Below are 13,643 nucleotides of genomic sequence, written 5' to 3'. Positions count from 1 at the left end.
CCAGCTCAGGCTGACGTGGCCTGTCAGTTTTTGTCACAGAATTTCCTCGCTTGCTCATTTCCCAGATATATTATCCTCACTGCCTCCCCTCACTTCACTCGCCCCCGCCACCCTCCCTTGTTTTGCATTGTCCTCCTGGATCAAGTTCACGGAGGTCGGGGCTGGAGAAGGGTAATGGGACCCATGGCCCTGTGTCTCAGGGCAGGTTGAATAGGTCTCTGCTTCAGCACCCCCGGCCCCCATACACGCTCAGTGAATAGAACCCAGATTCCTTCTCTTTTTATGAGTCTGGTTTTCAGTTTCTCCCGACCAGCCCAGCTTTTCAGACTTCCGTGTTCATATCCGTGTTCTCACAACGCCTCCCTGCTCTTCCCGAGCACCACCTGCCACATCCGCATGCAGACGCTCGCAAGGACCATCACACCTTTGATATTGTGCCTCACCGGCACATTTTATTAGATCGTGCTCAGTTCACAAGCCTCCAGACGCAAATATTTCACATAAATTGTTTTCTACCATCAGTGAAGCCTCTGCCGAAGATGCTCATGGTCCCATCTATATTTTATTGTAACACTGCTGTCTCTTATCACTCCTACAGGGTGGGCCCCGATTGCAGCACAATTCACTCTATAGTCTGTCTCGCTTGGTTGCAATCACGTATTTTTATGTTGGTGGTGTCAATCAGCACAGCGAGGAGGAAATTGTGTTTTAATGGCATCCCATTAACTCTAGCAGCTCATTGTTATATGGGAGACAAAATCCCCACGTACTTGGACGTCATACGAGATTTATGGCTGTCTTCTTAACTGTCATAAGATTTGTTTTGTAAAATGCCTTGAATTAACCAGCTGCTGTGGTCGGAATGACTACAACTCGGGAATATTTTGCAACTTAAAGTGGACCTATTATGCTTCTTACACCTTTCTGACCTATAAATGTAGTTAGATTGTGGTTTTCTCATGTTAAAACGATGCCGAAATGTCAGATAAGTGAGGACGGAAATAAGTTTGGGATGGCTCTTAACGCTCGGTTTCAGAGGCCAGATACTGGTTCTCTGTTTATGGTGTTAGCAATGTCTCCCAGGAAGTGTGTCTTCGGGTGTAAGGGAAAGCTAAATTTGTGATGGTGATGGTGATTCCTTACCAGCAAAAGAAAAATATTTTCACACTGGTTTTATGAACACTGGCCAGTATGCAGCTGGACTAGCCAACAACTGTTGCTGAAGCCCGAGAACTTTCCGATGTTACTTGGTCGTATCGAAGGGTCAGAAGAGCAAGCAGTGAGTAACAATTATCAGTATCTGTGTTTATTTTGTGTTATGTTATGGAACAAAAAGCGGTTGTCTGTGTAGCATTATAGAGGGTGCAAATTACAAGCTCAACGAGTCTGGCGTTGCTAATTCCCACCACAATCAGTGGGTCTACCAGAGTCTGTTAAACGCTCGTATAAAGTTGGGTTCGGCAGCTATCCGGAAGTCCTCTTGAGCACTTGGGAGTATGACCATGAGTGGATGTGCCTGGAGGCGCGCCGTGGGTGGAATAAATTGACAGACCGTTTTCGCTGGAAGCACGAAATCCAAAGATTTACAGCTGGAAAGCTGTATGTCTGGGAGATCTAGAAAGCTGTATGTGCTGGTTATGATGTGTTGCTGCTCTATAGGTTTTCACAACTCAATACAAGGGGCGGGGCGTCACGGCGGTCTAGTGGTTAGTGCGCAGACCTCACAGCTAGGAGACCAGGGTTCAATTCAGTTTGCATGTTTGCAGTTTCCAAAAACATGCTAGGTTAATTGGCGACTCCAAATTGTCCATAGGTATGAATGTGAGTGTGAATGGTTGTTTGTCTACTATATGTGCCCTGTGATTGGCTGGCCACCAGTCCAGGGTGTACCCCGCCTCTCGCCCGAAGACAGCTGGGATAGGCTCCAGCACCCCTGTGACCCTTGTGAGGAAAAAGCGGTAAAAAATGAATGAATGAATACAAGGGGCTTTTAGGAAAAGTACAATGAAGAAATATGATATAATGCAATCTGCTTATTAAATGTTTACTATCTTGTTACACTTCTGCTTACTGTGAAAAAAAGAAATCTTGTCAAATTTTAATCTTGTGAGATCTTCTGACACTCCTAGCCTTTTCACGTAAATATTGATAAATGAAATAAAAGACCTACAGTAATTATAGCAAATAGTAAAGGCAAGGTCACAACCGGTCATTCGGGCTCCTCCAGGCTGTCTACGTGCAAAAAAAAATGTAAGAAAGAAACGGTGCGCTCGCGTATGTGTGCTGATTTTTTTTAAAAAAAAAAGCTATGTACGGTTGTGACCAAGGCTAAAAGAAGAAAGACTTCCAGCAAGGTTCAAAAGTGAGACATGGATAGCATTCATTATTAAAAGGTTCTGATGTACATGGTAGTGTTTTGTGTGTGTGTGTGTGTTTGTGTGTAGCTGTGCAATGCATGGCAGAAGATGCTTATGTTGTAATATTGCTGCGGCTATTTCATTCCCAGCTGAAACACTGCACGCTTCACACTTCTTTTTCTCTTCCCTACCTGCACGTCGTCTTCAAGCACACAAAAAACACACTGACAGACCTGTGGGTTGTGAAACTAGAAGCTGCCAGGTCAGTGAGAGCAGCTGTGTTTGCTACAAAGCATCTGCTGGCCGAGACGGTGGTTGTTTTACGTTACTGGTCTGCAGGTCAAACTGGAGCTGACTGCATCTCAGCATGGAGACAAACCCTGGGGAGAGTGTTTGTGTGTCTGTATGTCTGCTGCTGGTGGTGTGTGTGTGTGTGTGTGTGTGTGTGTGTGTGTGTGTGTGTGTGTGTGTGTGTGCGCGCCACCATGTCCCAATGGTTGTAGCCTTTCCTAAGCGGGCTAAGTCTGATGGCTAACCCTCAGTGCCTTGGCTTTGGCAGCATGACTGCAGCAAGATTAATCCATTCCACACTCCATCAGTCACTAGGCACAGGTTATTAGTGCTGGGACAGAGCACACACACACACACACACACACACACACACCCTTCACCCCTGTGACTTAGCTTTCCACCCTGTCCCCAAAGTTTGCAAAGGTGGCCTTGGTGTTGAGAGGCCATTTGTCAAAAGCCTCCACTTGGCTCCTTTTAATAAGGCTACCTGGGCTCTGGGATAACACGCTGGAATACACACATACACAGGCGGACACACACACACACACACACACACACATAGGACTGCTTTGCACATACTCATACAACCAAGTGTCAGGTGGTGCACCCCATGAGGCTTATAAAAGTCCCATTAACATGGCCCTCCTCATTGGTTCTGACAGGTTGATCAATTAGATCCCTCCCCCCTCTGACCTCAGAGCCGCTCTGACTCAAGAGGCCAGACACGATGGATCACTGGTCCTGTGCACACACACAAAACACGCTCACCCCTTTCTTGTTATCTGGTCACAGTGCAGCTTGTTTGTGACATCATGTGTCCAGCACCATGGCGATATCCCACGGTGCAGCGATTCTCCAGCTTTTAAAGGTGGTGGATCAGATCATAGATCTGTGACGTGTTTTCATCTTATCTGTGTTATGACCAAAACACCCACACGCTTTCATAAGAACTGTCTTGTTGTGTATGTGTGTGTGTGTGTGTGTGTGTGTGTGTGTGTGTGTGTGTGTGTGTGTGTGTGTGTGTGTGTTTGTGGGAAAGAGATGGACTGTGCAGGAGAGCTGAAGATTAGTTTTTTTACTGTATTAGTAAGCGTGTGCATGGAAGTCAATGAATGGCGTCATGTAGGGGTCTTACAAGCTTTAGGGGGCATTAGTCTTATGGCTTTTAGTCTTCTGTGTATCGGATGTGCTGTGCAGTGATGACTGTGAGTTTGGGCCAAAAAGGTCATGAACTAAAACCTTACACGCGACCTCACAAGAGCTTGAGCTGACTATTGCAGATATGAGTAAGCATAGCGATGATGAGATGATGGTTGACTGCCAACATTAGCTGGCAACCTTTAGGTAATTATTATTACTGTTTTTTTTTTATCCTTGTATGGCTGTAAAGAATGTTGAAATGTTACTTGAGTAGAACCATTTTTTTCTGACATGTTTAAATGACAGTGGAAGATGGGTTTTTGTCATTAATCTGTTCCAAAAGGTCAGACGAAAAACAAACTGAAACATACGAAAAACAAATATTTTCCATAGGGAATCATGTAAATCCAATTAATCCGATGCAGACGCACAGAAAATAATCGACAAAACATATTTCATAAAGAACTAGAAAGTTCCCGCAGAAATTTTGATGGGCTTGCCACCTGTGCTGTGTACCTCGGGCCCGGTGCGGCTACCGTGCTAGCACCTAGCAAGACAGCCTCAAGTACCGAAAAGGTTGATGCAGTCCCATAGTGTCCCCACATCATGCCATGTGTCTATTTGCCTTTAGAAATGAGTAAATTAGCTAAAATGCTAACATGCTAACAGTCATCATGCTAGCACCTAGCAGGAGGGGCCTCAAGTTTAGAAAGTGCCAAGGTTATCCTATAACCTTCCTACATCATGCCATGTGTGTATTTGCCTTTAGAAATGAGTAAATTAGCTAAAATGCTAACATGCTAACAGTCATCATGCTAGCACCTAGCAGGAGGGGCCTCAAGTTTAGAAAGTGCCAAGGTTGTCCTATAACCTTCCTACATCATGCCATGTGTGTATTTGCCTTTAGACATGAGTAAATTAGCTAAAATGCTAACATGCTAACAGTCATCATGATAGCACCTAGCAGGGGGGCCTCAAGTTTAGAAAGTGCCAATGTTATCCTATAACCTTCCTACATCATGCCATGTGTGTATTTGCCTTTAGACATGAGTAAATTAGCTAAAATGCTAACATGCTAACAGTCATCATGCTAGCACCTAGCAGGAGGGCCTCAAGTTTAGAAAGTGCCAAGGTGATCCGATAACCTTCCTACATCATGCCATGTGTGTATTTGCCTTTAGACATGAGTAAATTAGCTTAAATGCTAACATGCTAGCAATTAGCATTTAGCCACAGGGAGAGTTGAGAAGTTTATCTCAAAAATGAGCCGTTAATCGCGTTTGTACTTGGCCGTATGGCTGAGCTACAAGGCTGTGAAAAGTCTGTAAATTCTCGTTTTCCCTGGAATGTGGCTGTTCTAAAAATAGAGCAGGTGTATCTAATCGAGTGGCCCATTTTTGAACGTTTTGGTGAATAGCGTCGCCATGGTTACACAAAACTTTCCAAAAAAATAAATACCGCTGTAGTCCTGAGCGTCAGGATTCCGGCGGTGTAACATGTGTGGGGGGTCCTTCTTGCGGTTTTGGCCGCATTACGCGCACAAAAATGGGAAGATTATGATATAATAATAGCTAAACATCACAAGGAATAACAATATGGGCTTGCTCAGTAATGCAAGCCCTCATTACTGAGCAAGCCTATAATAATTATAGTGCATAAAACAATGAGAAATGATACAGGAAATGGATAACGTGGCGTACGAAAACCAAGGATATAAGATGCATTATTTTTCTTATATTTAAAGAAATATAGCTCAACCCTGTGGGATACCGTTTGCATTTCAGTGACGGGTGCACTTTGAGATGATGCTGGTCCAATGTGACGATAGAGGTCCAATGTTTTCCGTATATTTTTTGTTTTGACGGTTTTCAATTACAATGAGTATTTGGCCTCGTACCCTTAAACAATAATGTCCTCTGGTGCCCCGTGTCGGAGGTATCATTGCCTGTCTCGGGACCAAGAAAGGGCTCGGGGCAAACAGGGGTTAAGAGCAGTGTTGCGCCCCGAGAGAGAGACGCCATCCTAATGATGTCCAACAGCTTAATTGAATATTGGCGTTCTGCACATGAGGGCTAAATTGCTTTTGTCTGCATCACCTCCGCTGCAGGCTGATTTTTAACCTATTTCCACCATTTGATTCCCAGGGGGATCATTAAATGTGCCTGTTACCACGGTTACCAGCCTTTTGTGCTTGTGATGCTTTTTTTTTGTGTGTCTGAGCCGAGTACTGTTATTTGAGTTATAGAAGATCCTCCTTTCTTAGTCTCTTACTTTGACTTTTTTTTTTTCTGGTTAATGTGTTTTACTTCATACTGTGACTGCAGACGCTGCTGCTTTGTTTCCATGGCAACAGGCTCCAGATGGCAAGTGTCAATAAGGCATGACAGGACTACGCACATCCTGGATATGCATTATTTTTAGTACTGTACTACATTACTCTTGACTATGCTGCACTAAAAATCACATTACTATATAAACTTATTTACAATGTGCGCATTGTGCACACATGCACACACACACACACACATGCATATATAATGAAGCCCGTGTCAGTGCTGCACAGGAAACCATCTCTCCTCTATTTGACTGCAACATCATTAATCTGGGTGGGGGTTAACAAATGCAGGAGCATGGAGGGTATATTTCACAAGCAGACATCTGACAATGGGGCCATTGTGGCGCCGACTGCAGCGCCTCGCTCTGCATTCAGCGAGGACCTTTTGGGTTGGCTCTGGATCTGCGGTTCATGTCAGGGGTTTATGTTTCATCTCCCTGATGAATGTGTTTATGCAGCACAACACATGAGCACAAATCTTCTTTCCCGCTCTGTATAGTTTTTTGTTATTTCTTTTTTTTATGAATGGAGAGGGAAAATTAATGTGTTTTTCCATTTTTTTTCCAAAGTTTGGCCATGTTACTATTAGTCAGACAAATGTTCTGCTGGTGCCTCGTGTGTTCAGCCAAGCGAGCGATGCCAGCTCAGCTCTGATTCACTGCTTTCTAAGATTCTCCGCTGCCGCAGCCACCCCTGTTTTCCCGCGCAGAAGTGCTTAGTCTTCCCACTAATCCATTAGACTTCCATTAGCTCTGATTTGTGTGATTAGTTCTAATTAATCAGTTGAGTCTGTGGCCTTCGCTCCCCCTCGCTCCTCGTGTTTAATTTTTAACCTCATTTCTCAGCTCTCTGCCAAACGAGCCAATCGAAGAGTCTGCTTCAGAGCCGCCTTTGTCTCCCGAGCGCATGCACGCTTCACACTGTTCGCGGGGCTCTGACATGCTCCTTTCTTCACCACCTACAGGCAATCTAAATAATACAGCGTGCTATTTTATATTGGAGAGCTTGTTAGAGATGGCGGTGTCATTTTTTTTACATTCTCTTGAGTGTGTCTGCTTGGCCTCGCTCTTTGCCGCAAGTATTGATTAGCCAGGTGACCCATCCTTCAATGTAACAGAACTTATTGATGCTTTTGTAGCCCTCATTTCCCCCCTGTGGTCACATGCTAAACACAGAAGCATCATTTAAGTGGCTGGAGGCTGCTCCCGCTATACAGACAAGTCAGGGAGTGCAAATCACGTTGTTGGTGTTGAGTCGGTGCGCATTTTCCTGCAGTACCGTATGATGATAATCTATCTTCTTTTTCTCTCTTGTCAGGCCCTCTATTGCCATCGCCACTATTGTGATAAATGAAGGCTCAATTTATCAAGCCGCATCTACTCAAATTCCGCCCTCCCCAATGTGCACGGAAGCTCCAATCTCTGCACTTTGCTTTATTTCTTCATCTGTTCCTTCAGCATCCGTCCATCCACGCTTCTTTTCTGATTTCTTTGTGTCTGCCAGGGAAGCCTGAGACACAGCCTGTCACCCCGGAGCTCCACACTCTCATCCAAGCTGCCGGAGGTGGCTCGGCTTCTGTCAATCAATCTGGAAGAGAGTTCCAGGGGGCTGGTGGGGCGGGAGGTGTTTGACACATGACAGGAGCTCCCTACTGTTTAGATATTCACTCTTTATTTTTGGAATGCGACTGTATGTCCTTGAGTTGCTGCCGCCTGCCAGGATTGATGCTTGACTGTATGTGCGCCTGTACCTTTAAGACGAAAGGTCGCGCTCTATTCATGCGGTAATTAGCATTTATTTCAATGCGGTTCCATAGAAAGATGCACAGGCGTGCACAAAGATCACATTTTAAACTGTGTTTCCTTTTGAAAGTGCGGAAATACCTCATATGAATATGATGTTTGCAGTAATGATGGTGAACACGGTGATGTTCACGCCACATCTCTCCATCTGCCTCCCCAGGACTCCATGGTTTAACGGCTGGGGTTTCAATCTGCCTCGGGGTCAGTCTCTGCTGGATAAATGGAACCTCGTCCCAGAGGGCATCGACATCTTGATGACCCACGGTCCTCCGCTGGGTGAGTCCAATTAACCAATCACAGCACCCCCACATGCCACCGCTATATATAATGGGGATGTAGCTCATTATTATTAAATTTGCATGGCTATATAGCGATGATGTGTGTTTTCATGGCAATGTAACAGTCGCACAACACAACCCTGAACGTTCAATATTTGTGTTTAACTTCATGAAAGAAACCAACATGTATTGTTGATTTTATCACCACAGACTGATTGCGTTTTCTCTCCGGGTGTTTGGGCACTGTTGTTTTTTTTTGTTTTTTTTTTTTTTCGCCCCCCTTTTTCTTTGTTGTGTTCTCCATCTGGTTTTATTGAGTGATTTCTGTTCCCCTCGCTGCTACTGCTGCTGCCGCTGCTGCTGGGCGTGATTGCATGGAAACTCCATTTCGCACCACTGTGACAGACGCCACAAACAAGCACAGGCATAATATTTTAAGGGAGGCAGCAAAACAAAAAAGCCAAAAAAAAAAGAAAAATCTGAACTGCATAATGGTCGAGAGAAATATCATATATTTAATGATAAATATGAATAAATAACACTTTTATTTATGGATGAATTTTCAAATAATGTTAAATGAAGATGAGGAAATATTCAGAATAGAGGGTAAAAAAAATAGCAGCAGCAAAATACAACAATAAGACTATTGTTAGCAATGTCTTTCCACCTGATCATTTTCCTATGAACCATTTATGTTAAATAGCTACAGCATATAAAAATCCATTATTTGCCTGCAAATTTATTGTCATATTGGCATGCATACATACAGAAATATTGCACTATTAGTAGCTTGATATTTGAATCAGGACTGACATGAATGTGGAAAAAAAACAACCTTTTGTCGTACATCACTGCCTATAAATGATTCTGTGGCGTTCTACTGTCACAGATGCTACTATCGGAACAAAAAGCGACGCAGTAGCCACGTTTACATGAGGACTTTTTCTCTTTCCGAATGACCTTTCCGAAAACAATGATATACATGGAAAGGAATATTCCAATAGCGCGTCTACATGCGCCGCTATAGTCAACCGGAATAGTCAACGGGGCATGCCCAGTAAAACGTAAACATCAACATCACGTGATACCGACTTCCTCCAGTTTTTTGTTCGTCCAGTCTTGAAATTTAGTTTGAATCAAAATAAACTTTCCACATCAGTCCAGTGCCGATTACTCGCCTCCATTTTTTTAAAACCGAAGAACGTCTCGAGCTGCGTGTTACGTCATATCTCAGTATTCGCTGAAAGAACGCACCCGGGAACAGATAAAATTCAACCTTGCTAATATTTTATAATTAAGCTTGGCTTGAAAGGCTTGAATGGCGTATAGAAGGGTTTAGATTCTGTTCCACAGATGGCGCTAATGCACACCAAAGCTGCTTGCCAACCGCCAATAAACAACAGAAGAAGAAGAACGCAGTCTGACAACGTTCCGATTGAGCGGATACCTCAATCGGATTGGGGAAAGGAATATTCCACCCCTGTGAATCCGATTATATATTCATTCGGATTGGCACTATTCTTTCGGAATGAGGTGGATACAATGGTTAAATTCTTTCAGTTTGAGCAAATAACCCAAATGGAACTGGAATATTTGGGTCCATGTATACGTGGCTACTGTTTTAACTGGTAAAGCATGTTTCAAGTAAAACAGTCTAACCGTGACTTGTGTGTGTGTGTGTGTGTGTGTGTGCAGGTTTCAGAGACTGGGTTCCTAAAGAGCTTCAGAGGGTTGGTTGTGTGGAGCTGCTCAACACGGTGCAGAAGAGGGTACGACCCAAACTCCATGCGTTCGGAGGCATACATGAAGGTACGTTGCGATCAGCAGGAACTGCAGGGTTTTAAACATGAAACATGATGAACGGGCCCCCGTTTGATGGCAGTGGCTCTCAAATGAGTCCTTAGTCATGGGTAAAACACATGGATTCAAATGTTGTCCTTCACTCACTCGCAAAAAAATACAAATATTACTGGTGTGAGTTGGAGCTGACAGCAGCTCCTGTGTGAATGTTCACTGCATATGTGTTCTCTACGCCATTGCAGTAGTATTATATAATACTGGCCACTAGTATGCTGTTAGCAGGTGTAATATAATGTCTTATTTTCTACTATCATGTCAACTATATTGGGTAATACAAGTGGAAAATGTGCTGTTTAGCGCACAGGCCACATAGCTGCAAGACCCGGGTTTGATTCCCCTCTTCTCTGTGTGGAGTTTGCATGTTCTCCCCGTGCATGCGTGGGTTTTCTCCGGGTACTCCGGTTTCCTCCCACATTCCAAAAACATGCTAGGTTAATTGGTGACTCCAAATTGTCCATAGGTATGAATGTGAGTGTGAATGGTTGTTTGTCTATATGTGCCCTGTGATTGGCTGTCCAAACACAAAAAAAGTCAGAAACAATATTTTACATAAAACACTAACCTCCAAATCAGACCAGGTGAAAGTACGTAGGTACTGTGGAAAATTGCTGTGAGTCCTTTGCTAAAATGCATACATGGAAAAAGGTCAATAGGTCATACTGAGACAGAGTACCTACTAAATTAGAGCAATGTCAGGCCCTCAATGGTTAGCACGCAGGCCTCACAGCTAAGAGACTAGCTAGTTCTATTCTGCCCTTGGGCATCTCTTTGTGGAATTTGCATGTTCTCCCCGTGCATGCGTGGGTTTTCTTCAGGTACTCAGCTAACAGCACTCGATTCATCACACTGCAACTTAATACTCAAAAGGTGTATAAACAATACTAATACCAATACTAATTTATACTGATACTAAAATACTAATTTCGCAAGGGGGCGGCACAGCGAGGAGACCAGGGTTCAATTCCACCATCGGAGTTTGCATGTTCTCCTCGTGCATGCGTGGGTTTTCTCCCACATTCCAAAAACATGCTAGGTTAATTGGCGACTCCAAATTGTCCATAGGTATGAATGTGAGTGTGAATGGTTGTTTGTCTATATGTGCCCTGTGATTGGCTGGCGACCAGTCCAGGGTCTACCCCGCCTCTCGCCCGAAGACAGCTGGAATAGGCTCCAGCACCCCCTGCGACCCTTGTGAGGATAAGCTGTATAGAAAATGAATGAATGATGATGTCATCTCCCAGAAGCCAATACCAAAGATCCATTCGAGTCCCGTGGGGAACCCTGATGTCCACTTTGCAGCAGTCGACCTGTCTAACGTGCAACGTCGCTGTGTTCTTTACACAGGCTACGGCATCATGACAGACGGTTACACAACGTTCATCAACGCATCCACTTGCACCGTCAGCTTCCAGCCGACCAATCCCCCTATCGTGTTCGACCTACCCAACCCTTCCAGCTCCTGAGACCAAAGGAAACGGAAACGGGCGCGGGTCGGTGGGTGGGAGTGTTTGGGATTAACTACAGTTTTTTTACTACAAATATGTAAATTTAAAAACAAAGGAAAAAAATAATGTTTCCTTTTTGGCCTCTCCAATGTATTGAGAATATTTGGAGAAGTGACGGGAAGGACTCGGGGATACAGTATGTATACTTGTCTGTGGATTAAAGGAGAATATCGCTGAGTGTTTTTTTAACACAATCATGGATATTTTGTCCATTATGAACAATTTTTTTTTTTTCCTGCAAAATTCACTTTTTATGTCAACGCTGCAGATTGACATTTTAATCACTTAACACAGGGAGGAACAACACTCTTTATTTGTACACGATAAAGTTATGCAGACAATAGAATATTTAGTGAAGCGGATGTACACAGGAACTACGGAGGGGTAGACACCGGTATTCTCCTTTTTTTCAGCGGGGGGGGTTTGTGATTAAACAATCTTGCTCTTGATAAATAACGGTCAGATCTGTAAGATAAACAACGCTTGGTGAATTTGTACAATTTCTTTATGTTTGTTTTTTTTCTTTGACCTGACAATGGATGCCATTTGTGTTGTTATCATTTATTAGGTGTTAGGTCGGTTTTATTTTAGTTTTTCCTCATTTTGTTATTGGCTGACAGGGACGCTGCCTTAAACTAGCTTTAATGTTGTCAGCTACGAGCCCCACTCTCTGCCAGTTCAGAGAAAAAAGTCCTTATTTATTGTCCATCATCCCCGCAAAAAACATGTGACTGACGCAGGGAGTGAAAGCTATTATGAATTCCAGCCCAAACATTTACTTTGTATTCCATCCCGTTTAATGACTCCTGATCTAATTTGGAAAGTGTATGTATAAAAAATATATATATATTATATATTCATGTTGTAAAACTTCTGTACTTAAACTTGTGTTTGATGACAAAAAGGGTGTATTTGTCTTTCTCTATGCACCCGTATGATTGATCTTAATTGTTCTTGGAAAAAATGTCCCATTTTTTTTGTATGGACTCTCCCATTAGGGTACATCTTGGATGAGAGCGCAACATGAAACATTTCAGTCACAATCCATCAGGCGATGTTCCCCCCCCCCATTCACACCCCCAGCAACACGCCTGCCTAAACATGCTTAAGTTGTCCTTTCAAGTGTAAATCTGATAGTTTTGTGTTTTATTGCTTTTCTTTATTCTTATTTTGCACTGTGTGTAAACGCAATCTTGCTAGCACAAAAAAAAAAATGTTGCCAATTGTAGTTTGGACTTTGCTGCTGTAAATGCTCTTTTCGTGCTCTCTTCCTCTCTTTCGCTCTTTTTCTCTGATTGTATCCCTCCTTCATGGAAAATGTTAGTTCTCTCTTTTCAGTTCATTGTGATATATTTAGCTGCCTTTATATGCAAATAAAATTGCAAGATTTTTACTTATGAAGCTGCCTCTGCTTTTAATGATATGCTGCCTTGCCGGAAAATGTCTGTTGACGTGCAATAATGGCGTCATTAAGGTCCAAAGATGATACATTTCTAAATGCCACTCACATTGTATGTATATAGCGCTACTTTAAAACCACTCTGCAAAGCACAAAGTTTTATAATTACTTTTCAGAAATGTCATCTTTTAACTTTTAATGTAAATTAAATTGCTACAGTATGTTATGAATAGAGTTAGGCATCGAGTCTCGAGCAACGGAATTGTTATAAAGTTTTTATGTTGTTCCAGTAGAAATAGCCACAAAGAGGGCACACGATCAACACGATTAATGGTCACGCATTCATGGTCTAGAAATAACAGTACCTCGTCTTTAATGCGGTACGTCTCTAAGCAACCAGAAGTCAAATAATAAATGACATCTGTATTATGACAATGTAACGCAGGGTTTCAGGATGCTAGCTGATTTTATCAGTAATGAACAATGATTTTTCCTGTACAACTGCTCCCCTCTCTGGCGTGCCCCAAGGTTCCATCTTTGGGCCTACCTTATTTTCACTGTACATGCTACCATGAGGAATGGAATGGCCTTTATTGTCATTATACAAGATGTACAACGAGATTGGAGCTCAATTATCTCCAAACCCAATAATAATTTTTTTGCCGATGATTATCTC

General features: G+C 43.1%; 1 protein-coding gene across 2 annotated transcripts in view; it reads left to right on the top strand.

The window, feature by feature from the left end:
- The window catches only part of mpped2a (metallophosphoesterase domain containing 2a), a 62,088-nt gene extending 49,163 nt beyond the window's left edge, over positions 1 to 12,925 (top strand). For both annotated transcript variants that reach the window (XM_058088725.1, XM_058088726.1), the window contains exons 5-7: positions 8,086 to 8,201; positions 9,899 to 10,012; positions 11,408 to 12,925. In XM_058088725.1, coding sequence (XP_057944708.1) covers positions 8,086 to 8,201; positions 9,899 to 10,012; positions 11,408 to 11,526 — 349 coding nt within the window. In that variant the 3' untranslated portion in view covers positions 11,527 to 12,925. The remainder of the gene's footprint in view (positions 1 to 8,085; positions 8,202 to 9,898; positions 10,013 to 11,407) is intronic.
- The last annotated feature ends 718 nt before the right edge of the window (positions 12,926 to 13,643 follow it).

Source organism: Doryrhamphus excisus, chromosome 12 (assembly GCF_030265055.1).
Source record: "Doryrhamphus excisus isolate RoL2022-K1 chromosome 12, RoL_Dexc_1.0, whole genome shotgun sequence".
In the NCBI taxonomy this organism is placed as follows: Eukaryota; Metazoa; Chordata; class Actinopteri; order Syngnathiformes; family Syngnathidae; genus Doryrhamphus; species Doryrhamphus excisus.
Note: the sequence above shows the minus strand (reverse complement) of the source record. Positions and strands in the feature narration are given on the sequence as shown.